This window comes from Lygodium microphyllum, chromosome 12, assembly GCF_053477565.2.
Source record: "Lygodium microphyllum isolate KBCC chromosome 12, Lygodium_microphyllum_v1.1.10, whole genome shotgun sequence".
NCBI lineage: Eukaryota > Viridiplantae > Streptophyta > Polypodiopsida > Schizaeales > Lygodiaceae > Lygodium > Lygodium microphyllum.
In genome coordinates, this window is record NC_141146.1 from 104,524,448 (window position 1) to 104,551,108 (window position 26,661).

A 26,661-nucleotide genomic window follows, 5' to 3' on the forward strand; every position below is an offset into this window, starting at 1 on the left:
TCTGAAAAATAAGGTCTACTTGACTTTGCCCTATGCAGAAAACACGTTTCCAACTTACATCTTCTAAATAGTGCTCCTTAATTTTGAACTTCCTTGATTGCATGTCCCTGGATGTGTCCATGACAGGGATGACCTCAACCCTTTCCCCTCTGTCTAGATCCCTGAAGTACTCTTTATAAACCTCAACATCAAATGTCGCAGACATTAGCACCAACCTGCAGTTGCATGCATGGAAGAGTTTCTGCTGCAGCTTTCCAAGCAAGTCATTCGAAACTTTCAAGGAACAAATATGCCCAAACTCGACCATACATCCAAACTTCAACATAACATAAATGATTGAGGGATCTGTCTACAGTTTGCTAGAGTGTTAACATATCAACATATGCATTTGTTGACCTGAAGTGATGGTGTTACTGTGTGAATAAATCCGTAAGGACTTACCTATCCATCTTCACGTGTTGTAAACTATCACATGAGTGCATCAGAAATCTCAGACCGTTTCTTCCAACTCCAATTCTGAAGTCTGTTTCTTCCAACTCCAATGCTCGAGTCATGAAATGACAAAATGAAATATCCAAAAAAATCTAGCAAGCATCCCAAAAAAGAAATGAACTCATGCACATGTGTAATTTGTAAAGACTGGCTCAATGATGGTCATGCCACGGGCATTGTGGTTTTCTATGCTCCTGTCATAGCTCATGCATGAGAAAACTAATAGTATGCATGCCATTGATTCATGCGCTACTACACAGCTGTCTCGTGACAAATCACATAACATTGACTTTTTCAGTAAAATGTCATCATACTTTGATCTCACATGCATACAAGTCAAGATGATGGATCCCACAATAGAAACCTCTTCATACACATACATTATATTGTCTATGCACCACTACATAGAGGGTTGGGTTCCATCATGAGTAGGGCTAGGATTTCTTGTCCATGTATGACATGAAAAAAGCCATAAATGATGCATGATAAACAGTAATGCATCAATCATTTATCGCACTTTACAAATTGAAGGTTGTAAATCATACCTCACCTACCTCTTCAAGAACCAAGAAACTCTTTCAACCAAACCACCAAAAAAATTGGATGGTTCCAATTACCCTTTGTAGAAAATGAAGGATGAGGTTATCCTTCATACATACAATCCATAGGATTTCATCAACAAACTCATGCCTAGTTCCAAGCCCCTTCTTAATGATGGAGATTTGGTGGGTCATCAGCCTTGTCAAACTGGATACATGCTATAGCCAAATCACTCTTTTGCACAAATTGTACTAAGGTTGAGTTGTGGTCTATGAACTTTCCTCTTTTCAAGCACTTCTATACCTCCCCTACTTCTTTAAGAACTAACATTAGGCCATCTCATGGGCTACGCGTTGATGCCCTTTGATCCATGATATGGGCTCCCTAGGCATTTAAACTATCATTAAATGCAGTTGTTGCCCCTAGTGTCCTAGGCACTAAGTGATACTAAGTGACACTTGGATTAGGGTTTCCTATGACAATAAGCCATTAGGGTTTCGTTTTTTATTATTTAAAGACACTTCATGCCTCATTTGCATAAGTGTGGCATTATTCAATGTGATCACCTTGAGTGTTGTACTCTCTCTTAGTCATTAATACACTACTTCCCATTCGTGATGGAGTATTGTTGTGCATTGATTAATTATTTCGTTCTCATTTATTTTCCATTAAATTAATCACACAATTGTTCCATGCCTAGGCCAACAATGGTATCAAAGCAGCTTTTTTTCATCGCCCTCCCCATCGCTAGCAATCATTCACCACTAGCCATCGCCATTGAGCTCCTCCCGCTTAGTCGGTTTTCTTATGAGCCATTGCCACCACGCTGGCTCAAGCCTTCTTGGCAATTGCACTTTGTGTCACTATCATCACCTGTCTCAACCGTGCCAATAGCACATGCAATCTCTCTCTTGTCAATTGCACTTTGTGTCACTATCATCGCCTGTCTCAACCGTGCCAATAGCACACACAATCTCTCTTGCCAGGTCTGCTTGTATCACTCATAGCCCTTGTACCTCCATGGATTGAGTGCTTGCGCACCTTGGCCAGCAACACGCTGGTCTGATCAACACCAACCTACTGCAAATCTACTACAGCCTACTTGCTTGGATTCTGTCACTAGCTAAGAAGTGCTAGTTGCAAAACATCACCTGCAGGTCACTAACTTGGAATAGGTTCATTTGCTGCAATTTCCACAAGTTGCCTCGACCAGTCTCCGCCCCCAATCTGACATATCACCTGGAAGCCCTGAAGTCGCTGCCTTGTCAGCCATCACCTTGCATGCCCTTTCCCTCATGTGTTGTGTCTATTGCCCCCATCACGAGCTATTGCCAACTTGCCACCCTTCCATGACATGCTAGAATTCGACACAGCCCATCTTATCCCACTCGCTGACATGGGCACAATGACCACCTACCCATTGTTACATCAACACAGTAATCTTGCCGCCTTGGGCCCAGGTTATATTTTTTTAAAGAAAATTCCTTTACTTAATACACCACAAAAGCCCTTATTCACAAGCTTGGCCCATCTAAGCACAATTTGTGCAAAAATTGAGGGTTTTTCATAAAACCTTCCAATTTGACCCCAATTTGCATAAAAGTTTGAGGCTTCTCATCCTTACTCACCAACTCATCACCAAATTGGTGAAATTTGTCATCGTTCATCGACAAATTTGGGGCTTTCCAACAAATTGTCCAAATTTTGCTCAAAAATTTGGGGCTTTTCAAGAATTAGGGATTCTTCATCGACATTGAGGCTCAATTCATCACCATGGTGACATTCTGCACCATTTAGGTGAAATTTTCACAAAATTGTCAAATTGCTCTTCAATTCCCCAATACAATTTGGGGCTTATTGTAATTTGAGCTCAATTTCACCACAATTTCTTCAAAATTTTGGGGATTTTCTGAAATTCATCAAATTTCCCTGAAGTTGAAGCCTAATTCAGCTTGAGGAGGCACGACATCTAGTATTAATTGGGTGATAGTTTTATCCAATTTCTCTTAAATTTTTGGGTCAAAACTTGGGCCTTTTGTCTCAATTCATTTTCTTGGCCCTTGAGTCATATTATTTGGCTGCTAACCCTGTTTTTCCCCAACATTGAAGACAAATTTTATTATTTCAGCATATTGTTGGGCTAATTTTCAGTATATTCTGCTGCTGTCTGCATTATTGAAGTACTTTCAGCCATTAATCTCTGATTTCAGCATATTGCTGATTGCCACCTTAATTGGATAATATTTTATTTCTGGAAATAATTATTTTGCATATTTTTCTTTCCTCTCAACAAGAAAACAGCAATAAAATTTTTATTATTATTCAATTTCATTAAGGTGGATGGCATCTCTTCTTTTAGTGATTTATTATTATTTGGGCATTTATTCTCTCTTCACTTGGAAATTATTATTTTATTGCCGATCATTACTCATGGCCAACAATAATAATGTTTTATAGAACATGCTTGGCACTTGCGACAAGCTCGATGGAACCAATTACCTGTTGTGGACTTACATGATGTGATATGTTCTTGTCGCCAAGAATCTATGGCATATTGCGAATAGCACCAAGCAAAGGCCGGCTTCTCCAACACCAGCACAACCTCCTACCTCCACATTGCAAGGTGGCTCTCATGATGTTGAATCGTTTTCCTCCTCCACAACACCTCCCACTCAAGATCAAATTCAATGAGATGGCCATAATGCCCGAGCACATGACCTAATTGCTTTGTCCGTGAAGAGAGCCATCATTCCACACCTCAGATCATGCAAGACAACCAAGGATGCATGGCAAACTCTTACATCATTATATCAAGTGCACAATCAAGCACACGTTGCTTACCTACATAAGCAACTAGAAGAAGTTCGCATGGAAGGACATAACATGGATGCCTATCTCATCGGCCTCAAAGATCTTATTGAGCAATTATTAAATATTGATGAAGAAGTTCCCGATAATCAACTTGTTTCCATCACTCTTAATTGTCTATCAGAGTCATATCAAGGTTTTGCTACTACCTTGCAGTTGTTGGTAACTATGGGTAACCAAGTTACCTGCAGTTTTGACCAATTTGTGTCCCTTTTGTTGCAAGAAGAACAAAGCCAGCTCAACTGCAATGCTGCCATGGCGACCAAATAGGCCTTTTCCACCCACCATCATGGAAAACCCAAACTGAAGGTAAAAAACGAGGTTGTTGGTCAAAAATCAGCAAACTTTCATGCTGGTCATCCTTCTACATCCACCCCATTTCGATTGAAGACAATCTTCCATGCTTGTCCCATCCTCTTCCAATCCTTCCAAGGGTACATTCAACAAACCTAAGAGGTGCTCCAAAAGGCGCGTTGGCATCCAACGAAGGACCGCTTGCATACTAACTCTTTTCAACTGGAATTGTTGGCAGTCTCAAGATTACTTTCATGGGAAGACAAACATGAGCTCAGACCAAAATTTAACCGCATGGCCCGTTTGGGCGTGACGTCAGTTGCAGATGCCACCCTTGCCAGTCGTGATGTCTTCATATCGTTTCATGGGAAGACAAACATGAGCTGAGACCAAATTTTAACCGCATGGCCCATTTGGGCGTGACGTCCTACAGATGCCACCCTTGCCAGTCGTGATGTCTTCATATCGTTTCGTACTGCCTCTTAACTGACGTCACGCCCAAACAGGCCATGCAGTTAAATTTTGGTCTGAGCTCATGTTTGTCTGGCAGTACGAAACGATATGAAGACATCACGACTGGCAAGGGTGGCATCTGCAACTAACGTCACACCCAAACGGGCCATGCGGTTAAATTTTGGTCTGAGCTCATGTTTGTCTTCCCATGAAAGTAATCTCGAGACTACCAACAATTCCAGTTGAAAAGAGTTAGTATGCAAGCGGTCCTCCGCTGGATTTTGAAAATGTGGTGTGTGAGGTGCAAATACAATTTGTTCATTTTTAACATTTAATGATTGGAAATGAAAGTATGAAGATGATGGTGCACCATGCAATGAAGAAAAAGAAACACCAAATTCATTCTGATTTTGTGAAGTAGACTAAAAAGAAGGAAGGTTACAAGAAGAGCTACCTGGCTTTTTCTTATAATCCCCATAACATGTGTTAACATACAAGAATTGGTCCTCAAGAGGACCTTTTCCGTAGTCAACAGACTGGAGACTCTTTCTTCCACAGGATCTCTATTAGAATAATGCAAAGTAGAAGAGGTAAAAGAAGAAGAAACAAAAGACGAATCTAAAGTACCTTGTACCGGAGTGGAAGGAAGAGGATGAAAGAAAGAAACATACTCCGAGTCTTGTTCTCCAAGAGGGGGGCCCATCCCTGATGGATGTCTCGACGGCCCTGCAATATCATCAGATTTACGCGCAACATCTGAAGAGAGAAATTCATACATACCTTCATTGAGAAGCTTTTCTTGAAGGGCAATCCTTCGATCGAGTTCCTCAATCTTCTTTCGTCTATAAGCTATAATCAGTTTGTATTCTTCAAAGGTCAGCTTGCCTAGCTTTTCTTGCATATAATCAAAAGGGTCTTCCACCATGTCGAAACTTTGTGAAGCAAGCTGATTGGCCCACTCTCGCTCGGTTCTCGGCATAGTTGGTTTTGGAGACTGAATCCATGTTGTTGTATTCGAAGTCATTTAAACCTACTGTAGTTCTTACTTCTTGTGTAGAGCTTTTAGATCAAAGGCCTAGGTTTCTCAAAGAGTACTAGGCTTTGATACCATGTAAAGAAATGCCCTAACACATAAACATAAACAAAAACCGTACGACAAAGCACAGACTGATAAAAGAGCACAATCAGGGTTAGGGCAACTTAGAGACACAAAAAGTATGGGTTTATCATATTCGTAGCAAAGATGAAGTGCTTGACAAGTTCAAAAAATTCTAGGCATTGGTTGAAAATCAAACTGACAAGACACTCAAGTGTCTTCGCTCTAATAATGGTGGGGAATATGTATCCAAATGTAACGTGTCCGCCTATCGGCTGTCCAAGCACGTTTTAGCGGTTCATCGAGAAACGAATCTAAGCGTCGCCGCCCGACACTCCCATGGAATGTTCTGGGGTTTGTCGCCTAGGGTTTCCCGAGTCCGCCTCGCAACGAAACGTTCGCGGCTGAACCCACTAGGATCGACTTGAAATCTGGGTTCTTAGTTATCAAGGTCTCCTAACAGCATTCTAGAATCCTGCTTTACGCAGAGATACCCAAACTGAAGCAAATCCATACCACACTTGGTTCAAAGAGAATGGGAAACGAGAGGGATGCGCCGTTCAACCTCTCTACTCGTAGGGCATAGTTCCATTTCGGTCCCCTAAAACGGCATAAATCAGGCTTTAACTTAACAATACCTAAAGTCAACCTGGAGATAAATCCTTGTGAGAAGCCTCCCAGTTCTCTAGGACCACCCTGCCGTAGAATGGACCCGTCGGGGTGTTGTGCTAAGAAATGCACTTAGCCACTTAAACAACCCCAAAACATGCTTATTTTAGGCTTATTTTAGCCAAAACCCTAAAATAGGGAGCGGATCGAGAAAGTTAAGTGGAAGAGGATCTAGAACCCTAATTTTCTATAAATTGGCAGCCAGCCCTCCACTCTTTCACAATCTCGTTTTTGCAGGTTTCAAGTGTTACCAACTTGATGCCCACACCCCAGTCACGGAGGACATCTCAGCCCTCGCTGTCCATCATTGTTCCCTACAGTCTGGCGCCTGTTTCCAGCCCTCCACACGCTGATTGCTGCTGTTTCTGCCTAGCAACCGATTGTTGTTCATCTGCACTGCTGTCCTACAGCCTGCCACACCAGCAAACTGCTGCGTTTGCAAGCTCCAGCTGCCGCTCTGACAGTTTTCTCTCTCTTGTTTGCGCAATCGTTGCAGTATTTCTCTCCTACAGACTGTCCTACCTACGTTTCAGTCTCTCTCTCCTGCAGGCTGTCCTACCTGCATTTTCAGTCTTTCTCTCCTACAGGCTCCGTTTTTAGTCTTTCTCCTGCATGCTGTCCTGCCTGCGTTTTTCGTCTTTCTCTCTCTTGCAGGCTCCGTTTTTAGTCTTCCTCTCTCCTCACTGTTGTCTACATCAAATCCAGCTTCTCACTGCTGCGTTTGCTAGTATTCGACATCCGGAGGCTACCTTGCTACAATTCGGGATCCGTCGGAGTACGAGATACTCTCCAGCTCATTACCCCTGCCCTGATCCTAGAGATATAGGAGTTCGAGGTTCAGTATTCATTCACTGCATAGTGTGTTTGTTGCATGAGCATCATATTATTAGTAGTCATATCATTTCATTTATTCACTGCGTTCATTGTCTTTGAGTTACTCTAACCCTAACCCTGACTGTGTTCTTTTTATCAGTCTGTGCTTTGTCGTACGGTTTCTGTTTATGTTTCTCTGTTAGGGTATTTTTCTTTATATGGTGTCAGAGCTTGGTACTCTCTGAGAAACCTAGGCCTTTGATCTAAAAGCTCTTCGCAAGAAGCAAGAACAACAGTAGGTTCAAATGACTTCGAACACATCAACACCGATTCGGTCTCCAGATCAGCCTATGCCGAGAACCGAGCGAGTGGGCCGATCAGCTTGCTCCACAAAGTTCCAACATGGTGGGAGAAGCATCTGAGTACATGGAAGAAAAGATAGGCAAGCTAACCTCTGAGGAATATAAACTGATCATAGCCTATCAACAAAGGAAGATTGAGAAGCTCAACCAAAGGATTGTCCTTCAAGAAAAGCTTCTATATGAAGGTATGCATGGATTTCACTCTTCAAATGTTATGCGTTAAGTCTGATGATGTTACACGGCCGTTGAGACCTCCATCAGGGATGGACCCCCCTCTTGGAGAGCAAGATCCGGAGTATGTTCTATTTTTTCAAACTTTTTCGTCCTCTCCGGTGCAAGGTACTTTTGATTCGTCTTTTGAGCATTCTTCTTTTACCTCTTCTGTTTTGCAATATACTGATAGAGATCATGTGGAAGAAAGAGTCCACTCTGTTGACTACTGAAAAGGTCCTCTAAAGGACCAATTCTTATATGTTAACACACGTCGTGGGGATTATAAGTAAAAGCCAGGTAACTCTTCTTCTGTCCTTCCTTCTTTTCCGTCTACTTCACATAATCAAAATGAATTTGGTGTTCCTTTCACTTCATTACATGGTGTATCATCATCTTCACAGTTTCATTTTCAGTCTTTCAATGATAAAAATAAACAAAACGAATCTGCATCTCATACACCTCACTTTCAAAACCCACCCATCCTACCACATTCTTCTGTTGCTTCACCACTTCCATTTACACCATTTACATTTCCATTTCAGACACCTCATGTCGCACCGCACATCACTCAGGGCGGTTATGGAAACATAGGCATATCCTTTAGGACCTCATCCTTCCCTCAGCCGGGTGGTGTTCCACCTACCTCATACACTCTTTCGGGATCATTTCAGCCTGGATATCCCACTCAGTCTCTCCCAAGTGTGAATCAGTTGCCTCCACAGTTTGCCTCCATGGCATTGCCTAGTGGACCTTCTGGTCATAATGTTGTGTCCCAGCCTTACTTTGGACAAGGCTATTATGTCCCAATGCCTCCACCTACACCGGCACCTTATGGAAACATTCATGTTACAGTGCCTCCGTATCAATCGCACTCATTGGACACTCACAGCCTACTTCTACCTACCCACCTCTTCCCCCTCCTTCTTACTCTTATCAGACACTCGCACCTCCACCATCTTTCCCGCCATCATCTTACTCCACCCACCTGACACCTCATGGTTCTAGCTCATCTTCTACCAAGAATGCATTTAATGACAAGACTCGTTTTAACGGGTCAAACTTTATTACTTGGTTGAATTTGATGAGACATGTCCTTGATTCACAGAACTATGGGATCTAGTGTAGGGGTTGAAACCCCAACCCGAACCCACATTTGTTCCATACGAGGTCATCTGCTCATGGAAGGCTAGGAATGCCTCCACTATTGTCGAGCTGATACAGGGCTTATTGCCAGAGTTTCATTCTCAGCTTCAGCATTTTGACTTAGTGTCAGAGTAATGGGCACACTTGACTGACCACTATGCAACTCGAGATAGGACCCGTCGTACTAATCTTGACAATGAGCTTCAGCTTTTCAAAATCACTGACCGGGATGACTTGAAAGTCAAGTTGGCTAAGTATTGGCTTCTCCTCGCTGAATTCTCCACTACGGGGACTCCCAAGTGCTCTGACGATTAGGTCACATTGTTTCTAAATAAACTCCCTAAAAAATACTTCAATTTTGTGGAAGGAATAGTTTCAAAGCCTACCATGTCTACATTCTATGAATTTGAGTGTCAGTTGTTGCATTACGCACGGTTGTTCGATCAGTTTCATATGAATTCCTCTTCAGAGGGGGCTCTTCTTGCTCATTCTCAGAAAGGGCAACAAGGGAAGGGCAAACCAAACCAAACCTCCAGTGGGGATTCTCAAGGAAACTCCCAGTCACAACTCAAACCGGGTGGCAAAATGTACCTAAAAAGAATAGGTACTGTCAACATTGTCAAAAGGCTGGCCATTTTGACGACAAGTGTCGATCAAAGGCACGAGGCACAGCACCAAAACCTAAGTCTCAAACCCCTACCCCTCAGTCGGGCAACCCCCAACAAGGGAGGCACGGTGATGGCAAGGGGCAGTTTAAAGGTCAAACTCACACTGCCATCGCACAGTCATCTCAGTCGACCACGTTCTCAACTCCAGAGGACTTGTCTGACTGGTCTGCAGAGACCCATATCGTCTCCATAGAGACATCACATGCGAGTCTCATCCACATCTGTGAGTTGCCTTCCGACGAGGTTACTGCAGAAGCCCACACGTCACAGCCGAGCACTTCAGCTCCAGTTTGGATTATGGACAGTGGAGCTACACATCACATGACTCCTATAGATGACATTTCCCGTACTCGAGCCCTTGCAGCCAGGCTGGTCCGTGTAAGAAACAACTCCTCAGTCAAGATTCAGGCTCAAGGTTGCGTCAGTTTTACCACTGACAAAGGTCCGGATATGGCTTCGTTGGACAATGTATATCATGTCCCTCAACTTGGGATGAACTTGTTATCTGTTCAACAGCTTTGCCGGTTGGGGCGAGTAGTTTTCTTAACAGCAACCACAGTCGAGGTCCTTGACTCTCTGACCGGTTTAGTGGTTGCTCGCGGCGAGGCACAACCTAATGGCCTATACCACATGATACACTTTCTGACCGAGCCAACCACCGAAGGCTCTGTGTTTCATAGCTTCCAGGCCTTAGCCACATCTCGGGAGCCTACGCACAGTGAGCGTCTTTGGCATTTTCGCTTAAGGCATCTTGGTTATGACTCACTTTATGAGTTGTCACACCGTGAGCTGGTTGAGGGCCTTCTACGCCTGAAGCTAGCTCGAGATGTTTTGTAAAGCCTGTCAGCTCAAGAAGCAGCACCGTACCGCATTTCCTCAGCAGTCTACACATAGAGTTGAGGAGCCTATTAGATTGATTCACGTTGATCTTTGTGGGCCGACATCCACTGCTGCTTTGAACGGCACGCTGTACTTCTTTTTGATAGAAAAAATCATTCTCGATGCATGTGGGTGTACTTTCTCAACCATAAGTCAGATGCTTTCACATATTTTTCTGCTTGGGTGCTGCTGGTTCATAACCAGACTGGTCATCGTATTGGGTACATGAGGAGTGATAGCGGTGGTGAGTTTATCTCCCACAAGTTTTCGGAGTTTCTACAGAAGCATGGCATTTCTCGCCAGCTCACCTCTACCAACTCCCCCTCTCAGAATGGAGTCGTAGAGCGTAGGAACCGCACCATCATGGAAATGGCACGCTCTATGCTGTTCACAGCAGAGCTTCCTCAGCGCCTTTGGGTCGAGGCTGTTAACACTTCGATGTACATCCTCAACCGGTGCCCGACTGCAGCTCTTCCTCAGAAGACCCTGTATGAGGCATTTTTTGGCTCTTGGCCTGTTATTTCCCATGTCAGAGTCTTCAGGTGTCGTGTGTACACACACACGCCTGATGACAAGATAGGAAAGCTTACTCCCCGAGCTGATCTCCTTATTTTTGTGGGATATTCTTCTGAAGCGAAAGCCTATCATTTGTTCGATCCTCAAACAAACAAGGTGATCATTAGGCAGGATGACGTCTTTGATGAGAGAGATATTGTAAAGTCTTCTGCACCGAAATCCAATCCGCTTTCTTCTTCCACATCATTAGAGATCGTGCCTACTAAGCCTGATCTACTTCCCGCTCCTGACATTCCCGCAGTTTTTTCACCTCCCAGGTCCCCTTTGTGAGGCCCGTTACCTCGCTGGTACCAGGAGACCATGCGGGATTCAGGGATCCTACCACCGGATTCCATTCCAGAGGGACCTAGAAGATCTGCCCGGCTTGCTCCTCCGGCATTATTTGCATCGTTGTTTACAACTGATTACATAGCGCATTCTGGGCCGAATACCTGGCAGGAGACTCTTCAGCACCCTCAATGGCAAGAGGCCATGGAAAGGAAGCTAGAGAGTATTGACCGAAATGAAACTTGGACATTGGTGGATCGTCTGAGCCATAAGAAAGTCATTGGGACAAACTGGATTTTTTGGACAAAGCTAAAAGTTGATGGGACTTTAGACAAGTACAAGGCTTGCCTTGTAGTACAAGGATTTCGACAGAAGCACAGCATTGATTATGAAGAGACCTTTGCCCCTACTACATGGTTGACTTCCTTTCGGTTGCTACTCGCGCTCGCCACTCACCACGGCTGGCCAATACATCAGATGGATGTGAAGTGTCTTCCTGAACGGATACTTGGAGAAGAAAGTCTATGTGGAGAAGTCACCGGGCTTTCCCTCATAGAACCCTAGGGATACGGTATTCCACTTTTGCAGAAAGCTCTTTATAGGCTGAAGCAAGCGCCGCGGTCTTGAGTCCATAGAATGGATAAGTTCTTACAGACTCATGGATACCATTCTACCCCTTATGACCCGAACTTATATGTTCGTTCCACTCCAAAGGGGGTTAGCTATATCCTGCTATATGTTGATCACTTACTCATCACAGGTTCAGATTCTGCTGCCATAGTGGAAATTAAGGCTAAGCTCAAAGCTACATTTGAAATAACAGACCTTGGTTTGTTGTCTTATTTTTTGGGGATGGAGGTAGTTCGTTTTGGAGGATGTATTTTTGTGTCACAGCAGAAGTATGCACTTCAGCTTGTGAAACAGTACACTTCGGATCGGACATGCCAGTCGCTACACCTATTGATCCTACTGTCCACCTGTCGAAGGATACCCTAGGACAGCCCTTCGATGCACACACCTATCGTTCTATTGTAGAAAAACTTCTTTGGTTAATTCACACTAGGCCAGATTTAGCTTACTCAGTTAGCTTACTCAGTTAGCATACTCAGTCAGTATTTCACAGCACCTAGGATGTCACATTGGATTGCATGTCCTCATGTGTTGCGTTATTTGTGGTGTACTTTTTCTTATGGCTTGACATATAGTTCTGATTTATGTTTGCAGGGGTACACTAATTCTGATTGGACAGGAGATCCTGATACCCAACGTTCCCATGGCAGCTACCTCTTTAACTTGGGCACGGCTCCCTTTTCTTAGTCCAGCCGTAAGCAAGATATGGTGGCGGCTTCCACGGCCGAGGCCGAGTACCAGGCTCTCTTCGATGGCACCACCGAGGCCATCTATCCGAGGAGTTTACTGGCGGCGCTTCATTTTCCATGTGACTCTCCCATAGTTGTCTACTGTGACAACCAGAGTGCCATTGCCCTTGCAGGCAATCCGATCATCACACCACGGACATGGCATGTGGGAGTCCACTTACACTTTTCTAGAGAGCAGGTTGAGCTAGGCATTATTTGCCTAGAGTTTGTGCCTTAATCAGATAATTTTGCACCTATCTTGACCAAAGCGGTCAACCGGCCGGTTCCTTAGTACCTGCGACCCAGGATCGGCTTGGCTACACCTCCCCCTACTTCTTCAGCTTAATGGAGAGAGGGTGCTTCCCTCTTTCTTTCCCTTCCAGTTTGAGAGGGGGCGGCTCCTACTCTTGATCGTGACAGTGATGATGCTTACAGTTTTTTAGACATTACATTCACTTATTCTTTTGTATTGTATTATGGGCATTTGTAACTTCATCCGCACTATCAAGATGACCTAATTGTAAAAGGATACTTGGACAAGTGAACACTTCCCCTGCGAGGGCACTGTCCCAGTGGCACCGTTGCATAGCATGTTGCATGAGCATAACATCTTGCATCCCCCTTTGCATTACCCTATGCATTGGCATTCTGTTCATGTCAACATGCATATGTGCGCATTTATCCCTTTTCGGTCTTTTGGAGTGGTCGACCCTAGGATCCACCATATTCGTAGCATAACACATGGCAGTTCTCCTAAAGGCAGTTTCCCTACCCTTGCTTGCTTGCTTGCTTTGCTTGTCTTGCTAAGCCTATCGTTTTTTTTACCTCTCACATATTCAACACATGATTGACACATACACTCACTTTTATCATCGTTAGGCACTTACCCTCATCAATGTGAGGGATTGGCTTGCTAGTTTTGTGAATAACTTGGGTTTAAAACTCTCTTTATCTTTTTCTATCTGTCACTTAATGGTTGCTACCCCTATATTACTTATGTATTTTCAAAACTCTTTAAAAAAAAAAAACAAAACAAAACAAATAAGTCCATTGTTGATTCCATCCGCCTTTGTAGGCCTTGGTAGGCCCTTGGGCAGCCAACGAGCACCCTTGGTCCGATGCCCTGACCTCTCCGAGGTGATCACTTGGGCTTCCTTGGTAAGATATCCATCGCCTCTGTAGTCTTGGTAGGCCACTGGGCAGCCGACGTGCACCTTTTGTCCGATGCCCTGGCTACTTTGGGGTGTGACGCCTTGGGGTAAATCAAAATTTAGGCTGGCCTACTTTTCTTGCCCTATTTTGGACCTGAGAGGGGGTGTTGTGCTAAGAAATGCACTTAGCCACTTAAACAGCCCCAAAACATGCTTATTTTAGGCTTATTTTAGCCAAAACCCTAAAATGGGGAGCGGATTGAGAAAGTTAAGTGGGAGAGGACCTAGAACCCTAATTTTCTATAAATTGGCAGCCAGCCCTCCACTCTTTCACAATCTTGTTTTTGCAAGTTTCATGTGTTACCAGCTTGCTGCCCACACCCCGATCACGGAGGACATCTCAGCCCTCGCTGTCCATCACTGTTCCCTACAAACTGGCGCCTGTTTCCAGCCCTCCACACGCTGATTGCTGCTGTTTCTGCCTAGCAACTGACTGTTGTTCATCTGTACTATTGTCGTACAGCCTGCCACACCAGCAAACTGTTGCATTTGCAAGCTCCAACTGCCGCCCTGACAGTTTTCTCTCTCCTGTCTGCAGTCGCTGCGGTCTTTCTCTCTCCTGCAGATTGTCATGCCTGCGTTTTCAGTCTCTCTCTCTCCTGCGGGCTCCGCTTTTAGTCTTTCTCTCTCCTGCAAGCTCCATTTTTAGTCTTTCTCTCTCCTCACTGTTGTCTGCATCAGATCCAGCTTCTCACTGTTGCATTTGTTGGTGTTCGACATCCGGAGGCTGCCTTGCTGCGATTCGAGATCCGTTCGAAGTTCGACACTCTCTCCAGCTCATTACCCCTGCCCTGATCCTAGAGATACAAGAGTTCGAGATTCAGTATTCATTCACTCCATAGTCTATTTGCTGCATGAGCATCGTATTATTAGTGGTCATATCATTTCATTTATTCACTGTGTTCATTGTCTCTAAGTTACTCTAGCCCTAACCCTAATTGTGTTCTTTTTATCAGTCTTTGCTTTGTCGTATGGTTTCTATTTATGTTTCTGTGTTAGGGCATTTTTCTTTACACGGGGATTCCGTCCACCCGCTTCCCTTGATAGCTTTAGTTTTCTAATTAGGTCCTACCACATTTATGTGTAACATTTAAAATCAGCTTCATTAATTAAGCCTTTTAGGGCACAGGGTTTGTTCACGTAATTTACAACACTGACACAAAAACAAAACAAGCAATCCTTTTGACAAACAAGTTCCTTAACTTATCTTGAAGTTAATCTTTGTCTCCTGCCCATACAGGAGAATTATGTATCCCTTCTGTCCAACAAAAGTACCTGGTCCAAATCACATGGCACCAAAATTTCCATCCTTTATCTAGAATAGGATCTTCCAATGCCTCCAAACGTTGGGCTCACGGCAGTCTACAACTCCATTCCAGACTCGGCAAGGGGTGTCCAGAGCTCCACTAAACCCAAGTGACCTAGAAGCGAGACACACTTTCCGTGGTTGGCGTTTTCACCACTCGACCATCGGTCTATGAATTGAGGAGTGCCCTCTTGGGGTAATCCGCGGTGTAATCTTGGAGATGATCCACCCGTGCAAATATCCTTTCTTAAATAAATTAAGAATCGAGCATAATCAAGACAATCAGCCCTAATATCATCTTCTAGGAAAACATTCCTTTATTCCCATGGCAACTTGCCATTACAAACCCCTGCCATGCATTTTCCATCACACAAGCCTTGAAATATTTATCCAAATCACAATGCAACAATCACTTAATTGAAAGAAAAACATTTAGGGTGTTGTTCAATCAACCAACAAAACTAATTGTATTTTTCCCAAACAATACAAGAATAGACGCGATAATAATTCCATCGCATATTCGCTCTCCCCCTTAGGATCAAAGAGTGATTCTATGCAAATTTTTCTTAATACTTGTATGCACAATTCTTAATGTCATTCTTTTTACGATTATGCTATTCATAACCCTCGATCGATTGCTCTATCAAAACGGATAAGCCATACGTAACTAAGTGCAATTAACTTTCCTTAATACATGCACTTTGCAAACTCCATCTTTCAAATATGTGAGAAAAGGCTCATCCCTTCCCATGACCTATTCTCGTACATCATAGCATGGAGCCTAATGTATCTCATGCGAGAATCAAAGCAAGCATCTATCAATTTAGAAATACATTACTTACGACTAGAACCACAGTTGGATTGATAGTGATGCCTTCGCCCAAAGCTTCATTGTTGGTTGTAGGATTCCCATCCGTGCACGACATTCTTCGCTTGGAGGCCATTGTCCGCAAGTAGACTCAAGAGATTAAGAAGGTAAAATAGATTCGAGATGGGAGAGGGTAAGAGAAGATGGCTAAGTCCAGGATCGAGATAGAAGGAATTGTGCAGCCTCTCGGGATAACTCTTCTCTCTCTCTTTTTTTTCGTAATGGATGTTATACTTATAAAGTTCTAAACAACAAAAGAGTTACAAAAGTCATGGCAATGATGCAGAGGAAATTGCCATATGCCAGGGAAGTAGGTCCTCCCGAGGGAGTAAGTCAGAGTGCCGAATGAGATCTATCTGCCACTGCAAGAGACCTTTAAGCCTAGCAATATGTCCCTAAACATTAGAGGCTGAATCAAAAAGAAAAGCATTCCGAATGGTCCAATTGTGCCAACAGCCCCAGTATCGAAGAAAGTGAAACAAGATCTTCATATATGACTGTGCCGGTGTGGGATATTTGGGCCGCACAAAAACCCAATCAAAAGGGCTTTGCAAGAAACCAACCATTGCTCGCCAAACCGCTGACAAGAGTGTCCAGATTTTCTTAGCGAGAGGGTAAGAAATAAATCGATGACGGGCCGATTCCACACTGGTGGTGCAAAAGAAGTAATTTCCGTTAGAGATTCGACGCTTGGAAAGGGCTGAAACAAGAGGAAGACCACCAATCATCACCCTCCAAAGAAAAACCTTGCATTTGAAAGGTGTCTTGTTTAACCAGCCCTCCATCACTGTTACCTTCCACCATGACTGAGATTTATGCAATCCCCATTGTTGGGTATCTCACACGCCTTACTTACACCTACGCTCATATGGGAGTGTGCGGGTGATCACTAGGACACTGGGGCACTTTTTACTCTCGATAGGAGAGGTTTTTTCCCCCAGATTATGTGTACTATTTTGTATGTGCTTGTGGTGCACACTTACGGGCACTTACTGTGTTCGGGTGTGAACAGCCCCTTATAACTCTAAGGTATAAGGGTTATCATTTGTACTTTCAATACACACTCTATTGAGTACTATTGCATTGGGTGTCGTGCTCAACTCTGTCTCTCACTCTCACACTGTCTACTGCACTTCAGCTGCACCTCGATCCTCTCCCATCTGACATTTGGTATCAGAGCTGGTCAGCAGCTCTGTTCGGTTCCCGAGGACTTGCGTCAGCACTGACAGCTCGTCAGTACCTGTCTGGTACAGCACGTGCAGCCTGTACCTTCGTCAGCAGCCACGTCACTTGCAGCTCAGTCCTGCCCGTCAACAATCGTCCACATCTGCAGACGTCTTCAGTCCAGGCGCAGCCTTCTCTGCCCAGCGCGCTGGTTGCAGACGCCCCCAGCGCCACCTGCCCAGCGTGCCACCTGTCCTGCACAGCGTGCTATCTGTCCTGCACAGCGCGCCCTGCCCAAAGGCCACCTGTCCTGCACAACGTGCCGCCAGTTCTGCACAGCGCGCCATCTGCCCAGCACGCGCGCTGTTCGTCAACGCAGTCTTCGACAGTCCTGCCCGCCGTTTTTGACCACGTGAAGCCCGCCTGCCCATCGCGACTGGTCAGCCCGTCTGACGACCTGCTCCCGCCTGCCCGCCTGCCTTTGTCACGTCAGCAGCTCGCGACGTGCTGCACGCCCAGGTAAAATTTTCAAAATTATTGTCATTCCAGCCCAGAATAAAATTCTGGAAGCGGCGGTTCACACGCGGTTGGCACAGATTTACTGGAAAAGTAAATTTCATGCAAATTTCTGACTGAATGGTTAGAAATTTTGGGGCTTTTGTGTATTTGGAGGACAGATGCATTTAAACTGCTGATACAGTCACAGACCGACTGTTTTTGACAGAGATTTTGGCAAAATTTTGGGGCTTTTGATGTTTTAGTGCTGCTGAGCACTAATTGCACCTTGGGAAGCGTGCATCAGTGACAGTTTTTTTTGACAGAGTACCCTTTGCACATTAATTGCAGACTTGTGTTTGCTGCAATTTCTGGAAATTTGCAGATTTCCAGCCCGTACTGCATTGACATTGCTCTATTACCTTTTGGGAAATAATGGCAAATCAGGGAGGAGATGTATTCACCTATGTGTCCAAGGAAGACCGATTGGATGGGAACAATTATTCCCTTTGGTCTTTCATGATGAAGAATGTATTAGTAGCCAAAAATTTGTGGGATTATGTCAGTGGAGAGGAAGCACGACCGGGAGTTGTGGCTCCCGCTACTCCTCCTCCAGGAGGACGTGCAAGAGGGCAACCTCAGCCCCCTCCACCTCACCCCGCTCAGCCACTTCCCCCAAGAACTGCAGCTCAGAAAACTTGGGATACACGGGATGCACAGGCTATGTCGCTGATTGCATTGGCAGTTCAGCGTTCTATCATTCCTCATATTCGTTCAGCAGCTTCTTCACAAGAAGCTTGGTTGATATTGGAGCAGATGTTTGCAGGAAAGAATGAGACTCGCATCTCTTTCTTGAAGAAAGAGCTAGAGACTCTAAAGATGAATGAGGGTGATTCTATGCAGGATCATCTCAACAAAATTCAGGACTTGCGGGAGCAACTCATGAATGTGGATGAGTACTACTTAGATGCGCAGCTGATTTCTACGACATTGAATTCACTGCCTCCCTCTTACTTGGCTTTTCATACTGCCTTGAACCTCACTATGAGGATTTCGAAAGAGCCCATCACTTTCATTCAGCTTGTCAGTTTGCTTCTAGAGGAGGAACAAACTAGACGAAACAGTGGTGTGGATGGTATAGCCTCTGAGCAGGCTTTTATGTCAAGGCAAAAGGGTAAAAACAGCCAAGGGAAAAATGCTTCGCAGAGTTCTGGTAGTAGTAACACTTCACAGACAAGTCAGAAACAGGGGAGCACGCAAGCCAAGAAAGGAAAATGCCATTACTGCAAGAAGCCTGGCCACTACATCACTGAGTGTAGGAAGCGCATCGCCAAAGAGAAGAAGGAGTCAGGGATGTCTGTTTCTGCAGCTCCTTCCACTGCTAGTGAGTCCGCGTCCTTTGTTGCAGACAGGGACTATTGTTTTTACACTTGCAGTTATGATGTCTCTTGGGCTGATAGAGCATTTAGCTCTACAGAAGATGCTGACACTTGGTTCTTTGACAGTGGTGCTTCACGGCATATCACATCTCGTAGAGATTTGTTTGCTTCTCTTGGTGCACCTCCCGTTGGGAAGTCTGTTCAGTGTGCTAATAATGCATCATACCCTGTTCGTGGTATTGGGGAGATTCAGCTTACAGCCATTGATGGCTCTATTCTCCGCCTACAGGATGCTTTGTATGTGCCTGGCATTAAGAAGAATCTGCTTTCCATTTCTTCTATGGCACGTTGTGGTTTGCAGGTCACCTTTGATGATGACCGTTGCATGGTCCGTGACAAGGAACACATGACATTGGTCTTGACAGGTTCTCTGTGTCATGGGTTATATGAGTTGGATGCTCTTTCGGTAGATCAGTCTGCATATTTGACATCCACTCTTACTCCTGCTATGTTAGAGGCAGAGTTATGGCATGCTCGTTTGGGGCATGTAAACTATGGCAGCTTGATGCTATTACAGCGTACTCAGATGTTGGATGGATTACCTCTCTTGGAGAGACCTCCTGAGCATTTATGCGAGGGTTGCATTTTGGGGAAAATGCATCGTTTCTCTTTTCCCCGTGATGTTGCTTTTAGAGCAACAGCCAGATTGCAGCTTGTGCATTCGGATGTTTGTGGGCCCATGCAGACACAGTCATTGGGTGGTTGTTACTATTTTGTAACATTTATTGATGACTTTGCACGTTTGTGCTGGGTCTACTGCTTGAAAAAGAAGTCAGAAGTGTATGATGCATTTTTGGCTTTCAGTGCACTTGTGGAAACTCAGTCTGGTTGCAAGATTAAGACTCTCCGTTCGGACCGAGGGGGGGAATACATGTCCTCTATGCTGAATTCTTATTTGCAGCAGAAGGGCATTATCCATCAGTACACTACTGCATATACTCCACAGCAGAATGGGGTAGCAGAGAGGAAAAATCGGTCACTCATGGAGATGGCCAGATGTATGCTGAAGGCAAAGAGTTTGCCTCATAGTTTTTGGATGGAAGCCGTCATGTGCGCTTGCCACATTTTGAACAGATGCCCTACCAAGGCCTTGAAAACCGTCACACCTTTTGAGGCTTGGCACAGCCGCAAACCTTCTGTTGGCCACTTCCGTACTTTTGGGTGTCTTGCATATGCCCATATTCCACAGGTACTTCGAAAGAAGTTGGACAACAAGGCTGTAAAATGCATCTTTATGGGATATAGCAGCGAAAGCAAAGGCTACAAACTCTATGATCCCGTGACCAAGAAGGTTTTTGTCAGCAGGGATGTTGTATTTGATGAAAAATCAGAATTATCCTTGGCTGGTTTTGATACATATCAGGCTGCCCGTGATGTCTTTGAAGGGCTGCTGCCCATCACATTTGGTGACTCAGCTGGTACTTCAGCAAATGAACCTAATGTTCAGCCAGCTGCTCCTATGGAACATGCAGTAAATCAGCACATTGCTGAAACTGAAATTCAGCAGGAACTTGTACACAGTCAGGAAGCAAGACAGGTGCCTAGATGGTACACGCAGACTATGAGAGATAGTCATTTGGAAACACCCTTGGCTGGTCGTACTCGAAGGCAAACTCGACTGCATGATTCAGCACATTCCATGGAGTTGGTTATGGCAGCATGTACTCATGATAATGAGGAGCCTGAATGTTTTGAGGATGCACGACATAGTGTGCATTGGATGGCAGCCATGCAAGCTGAATTGGATTCTATTCATAAGAATCATACTTGGGATTTGGTGTCTTTGCCAGTTGGCAAGCGTGCCATTGGTACGAAATGGGTCTGCAAATTGAAAAGGAATGCAGATGGATCCATAGATAAGTACAAGGCACGGCTGGTAGCTAAAGGCTACGCACAGAAAAAGGGCATTGACTATGAGGAGACCTTTGCTCCTACCTCCCGTATGACGACCATTCGGTCTATGATTGCCTTGGCTGCACATTTTGGTTGGAAAGTGCATCAGCTGGATATAAAGACTGCATTCTTACATGGGGAACTTCAGGAAGAAGTGTATGTACAGCAGCCCATTGGTTTTGCAGTTGAAGGCTCAGAAAATTTAGTATGCAAGCTGAAAAAAGCTCTATATGGTTTGAAACAAGCTCCACGAGCTTGGTACGCAAAGATAGATGCCTTCTTGCTTAGTCAGGGGTTTGTAAACAGCCCATCTGAGTCTACCCTTTATGTACATAAAGAGAGGGGATCCATGCTGATTTTGTGTCTATATGTAGACGACCTTTTGCTCACTGGAACACGTGCTGATCAGATTTCAGCATTCAAAAATAATTTACAGCAAACTTTTGACATGTCTGACTTGGGTATTTTGCACTATTACTTGGGCATCCAGTTTGTACATGATGCTAGAGGCATTGGATTATGTCAGTCAAGGTACATTGGGCAACTTCTTGAGAAGTTTGGCTTACAGGATTGCAAGCCAGTTTGTACACCCATGGAACCTGGGCTCAAACTGTCATTACATGATGACAGTGATTTGTTTGATATCCATACTTATGCTCCAGCAGTGGGATGTCTCATCTATCTATGCCACACTCGGCCAGACATACAGTTTGCCGTTTCAGTTTTGAGCAGGTACATGCATCAGCCTCGTATGTCGCATTGGCAAGCTGTGAAGCGTGTGTTTCGTTACTTGCAGGGTACTAGAGCAAATGTCAGATGGGAGAGGATCGAGGTGCAGCTGAAGTGCAGTAGACAGTGTGAGAGTGAGAGACAGAGTTGAGCACGACACCCAATGCAATAGTACTCAATAGAGTGTGTACTGAAAGTACAAATGATAACCCTTATACCTTAGAGTTATAAGGGGCTGTTCACACCCGAACACAGTAAGTGCCCGTAAGTGTGCACCACAAGCACATACAAAATAGTACACATAATCTGGGGAAAAAAACCTCTCCTATCGAGAGTAAAAAGTGCCCCAGTGTCCTAGTGATCACCCGCACACTCCCATATGAGCGTAGGCGTAAGTAAGGCGTGTGAGATACCCAACACCCATACAGTATTAGCTTTAGTAACCAGCCATTGATGATCTTTAATCAGAAGATAATACATATGGTTAGCTGAAGCCTTTTCCAAATTCAGCCGGCCTACAAGGTCCCAGCCCTGCCAGGAACGATCCGAAGCAAGAGTAGGAAAGGGTTGTCTGCTCTGGAGCACCATCAAAAGTTATCCCCATAAATCACCGTATCCACGAGGGATCCTGAAAAGCCTCCTGGCTGTACGAAACGATATCAACACATTGCGACTGGCAAGTGTGGCATCTGCAACAGAAGTCAAGCCCAAACGTGCCATGCGGTTAAATTTTGGTATGAGCTCATGTTTGCCTTTCCAAGAAAGTAATCACGAGGCTGCCAACAATTCCAGTTGAAAAGAGTTAGTAGCTAAGCGGTCCTCCGCCAGATGCCACTAAGCCTTCTGGAGAACCAATTTCCAGGAACATACCAAATGAGCAAGCAAGGATGAAGAAGGACTAGAAAACCGAGAGTCTGCATTAAGAACATGCCACCAGAAGCTCTGAATTTGGGTATTACCATGCAGATGCCCGTGATCCTCAAGAAAATAACGGGCTATAAAGACCCACAGGTGATGATCCAAGCACATGGCACGAAAGAGAGACCAACAGAGTGCGAGCGTATGAGTTTCGGCATCCCCACCACCCATGCGTTTGAGAGTACATGCATGTAACCAAGAAATCCATGAAATGCCTGCATGCAAGGAGTCCTTCCATAACATGAAACGAATGTACTGAGTAAGAGCATTCAATGTAGTAGTAGTCCAAGGCAGCAATGGCAAAAAATATGTGAGCATTGGCAACATAATTGTCTGAGCCGCTTTGAGGCGAACATGGAAGGGCCAAGCCTGTGACTTCCAATACAGAAACTTAGCTGCCAGTTTCTGTGAAATCCACTCTAGTAGTTGCTTTGGCCGAACATCAACACCCAAAGGATACCCAAGATACCTGACAATGGAAACACGGGGAACAACCATTCCTTGCCAGTCCAATGACTGCAAATCTGACTCCGTGCAACTGAGAATGGCTGATTTCAAAGCATTGATATGAAGACCAGAAGCATGACCAAAGAGAGTCCAAACATCTAATGCTTTGCGAAGATTATCCTTGTCCGCACGCAAAATCATAAAGCTGTCATCAATCAAAGATTGACTAATGAAGTGCTGTCCAAAAGGAAGAGACAATCCAGCCAACTGAGTAGAAGCTGCCACTCTCTCTCTCTAGCTAAGAATCTACCACATGGCTTTTGGATGGAAGCAATTATGTGTGCTTGTCACGTTCTGAACAAGTGCCCTACCAAAGCATTGAAATATGTCACGCCTTTTGAGCCAAAAACCTTTAGTTGGTCACTTTCATACTTTTGGGCGTCTTGCATATGCTCATATTTCCAAAGTATTAAGAAAGAAGTTGGACAACAAGACTGTCAAGTGCATTTTTGTAGGATTTTTGTAGGGCACAACAGTGAGAGCAAGGGATACAAACTGTGTAATCCTCTTTCCAAGAAAGTCTTTCTCGATAGAGATGTGATTTTTTATGAAAAATCAGAATTATCTCTTGCTGATTTTTACACATATCAGGCTGCAAACAATGTGTTTGAAGGGCTGCCGCCCATTTCATTTGGTGATATAGTTGGACTTTCAATAAATGAACAAAATGTTCAGCCAGCTGCTCCATTAAGCAGTGCAAAAATTTAGCCTATGGCTAATCTGAATATTCAGCAAAACGTTGAATTTGAGGTTCATCAAGAGCATGTACATAATCAAGAGGCTAAGCAAATGCCTAGATGGTACTTGCACACTATAAAATATAGTCATTGGATGCTCCTATTGCTGGTCGTACTAGAAGACAAGCACACTTGCATGATCATGCTAATACAATGGAGTTTGTCATGGCAACACACACACACTTGATGATGAGGAACCTAATTGTTTTGAGGATACACAACAGAGTGTGCATTGGATGCTAGCAATGCAAGCTGAATTTGATTCTATCATGAAGAATCAAACATGGGATTTAGTGACATTGCCTATTGGAATGAACACCACTAGTAATAAATGGGTCTATAAGCTGAAAAGAAAAGCAGATGGATCCATTGATAAGTACAAAGCCAAGCTTGTAGCAAAAGGCTACACGCAAAATAAGGGCATTAATTATGAGGAGAGATTTGCTCCTACATCCCGTATGACCACCATTAGGTGTATGGTTACTTTGGTTGCCCATTATGGTTGGATTGTGCACCAGCTTGATATTAAAACTGCATTTTTACTTGGGGAACTTCAGGAAGAAGTGTATGTACAGTTGCCCATTGGTTTTACAATTGAAGGATCCGAACACTTGATATGCAAGCTGAAAAAGGCTTTATATTGTTTGAAGCAAGCTCCTTGAGCTTAGTATGCAAAAATTGATGCCTTTTAACTCAACCAAGGGTTCATTAGCAACCCATTAGAGTCTACTCTTTATGTATGCAAAAAGGGGGAATCCTTGCTGGTCATTTGTCTTTATGTTGATGATCTTTTGCTCAAAGGGACACATGTTGATTAGATTTCAGCATTCAATAAAAATTTGCAGCAAACTTTCGAAATATCAAATTTGGGACCTTTGCATTACTATTTGTTTTCAATTTATTCATGATGGTAGAGGCATTGGATTGTCACAGTCTAGATATATTGATAAACTCCTTAAGAGATTTGGCTTCCAAGATTGCAAGCTAATTAGCACATTGATTGAGACTAGACTCAAGATGTCTTTGCATTATCACAATGATTTTTTTAGCATTCATACATATGCTCCAACAATTGGATATCTCATTTATTTATGCAACACAAGGCCAAATATTCAGTTTGCAATTTCAGCCCTGAGCACACATACGCACAGCCTACACATGTCACATTGGAAAGCTATAAAACATATTTTTCGTTACTTGCAAGGTACTAGGACTCTTGGACTGCTTTATGCCAAGGGGGGACCACTGCAATTACATGCTTAGAGTGATTCAGATTGGGCTAGTGATTTTGATTCACGTCACTCTACAACTGAAAATTGTATCTTTCTTGGCTCATCTTGCATTTCTTGGCTTAGCAAGAAACAATCCACTATTGCCACATCATCTTGTGAAGTTGAATACAAGGCAGCTTTCACTACTACAGTTGAATGTGTATGGCTGAAACATTTGTTGGCTAATCTTGATGTATCTGTCTCACGGAGCCTACTCCTTTGTTTACTGATAGTCAAAGAGCCATTGCAATGGCACGGAACCCAGTGTTTCATGCGCGCACGAAACATATAGAGATCCACTATCACTTTGTTAGAGAGAGACTACATGCAGGAGATATCAACCTTGTCTATTGTCCTACCACTAGTAAATGTAGCAGACATCTTCACCAAAGCTCTTTCTCATGACAAATTTGAAGCATTCCGCAATGCTTTAAAATTGATTTCCTTTGGTGGATGATCCTCATATGCTAATCACTTCTCACTCCAAGGGGTTTTGTTGGGTTCACGCCTACATTCACAGAGGGGTGTCAGTGATCCACAATAGAACATGAGTACTTTTTACTCTCCTTACGAGAGGTTTTTCCCCCAGTTACATTATTCTCTATTTTGTGTGTTTATGTTACACAATTTGGTCACTTACCGTACTTTACACCTTTGGGGTAGGAATGCACCTTAACAACCCTAAGGTCTAAGGATTGTACTTTGTACTTTCACTTACACACTTAGGTATTGTATCATGTATCGAGCTACATCTTCACTCTCACTCTCTCTACTATCTACTGCGTGCTTTCAACTGAGAACTGCCATCTCCCTTCTCACATTTCTAAGGATTCTCATGTTCATTCACCATCTATTTTGCATCTCCTTCACAATGATATTTATAGTCCTATGTGGACCAATTCCATTGGTGGATTTCTATATTTTGTCACATTCATTGACAACAAATCCCAATTCACTTGGGTATATTGGCTGAAATCTAAGTCTGAAATCTTCTCTTGCTCAAGACTTTTATTGCCATGATGGAAAACCAAAGCGGCTTTCGCATTCAAACCCTTTGTACAAACAAGGAGGGTGACTATCTTTCCAAACAATTTTCAAAGTATCTTGCATCTTGAGGTATTCATCATCAATACATTGTTCCTTACTCCCCACAACAAAATGGAGTAGCAGAGCGAAAGAATATGTCACTCATGGAGACGGCAAGATGCATGTTGAAGAGTAAGAATTTGCCTAATTCTTTTTGGTTCGATGCTATTCTTTGTGCCGCTTATGTTTTAAACAAGTGTTTCATGAGAGCTTTATACACCATCACTTCTTATGAGGCATGGACTAGCTCCAAGACTTCTCTCTCATATGAGGATTTTTGGATCATTGATATATACTCATGTGCCTCGGCCCTTCTCAAAAAAGGCATAAGTTGGATGATAAGGTT

The 26,661-nt window shown here is 43.9% G+C and overlaps 1 protein-coding gene across 5 annotated transcripts in view; it reads right to left on the minus strand.

The window, feature by feature from the left end:
* Positions 1 to 26,661, minus strand: part of LOC148028127 (zinc finger (CCCH type) helicase family protein) — a 95,543-nt gene that overhangs the window by 15,465 nt on the left and 53,417 nt on the right. For all 5 annotated transcript variants that reach the window (XM_087689807.1, XM_087689803.1, XM_087689805.1 and 2 more), the window contains one exon: positions 59 to 215. In XM_087689807.1, coding sequence (XP_087545933.1) covers positions 59 to 215 — 157 coding nt within the window. The remainder of the gene's footprint in view (positions 1 to 58; positions 216 to 26,661) is intronic.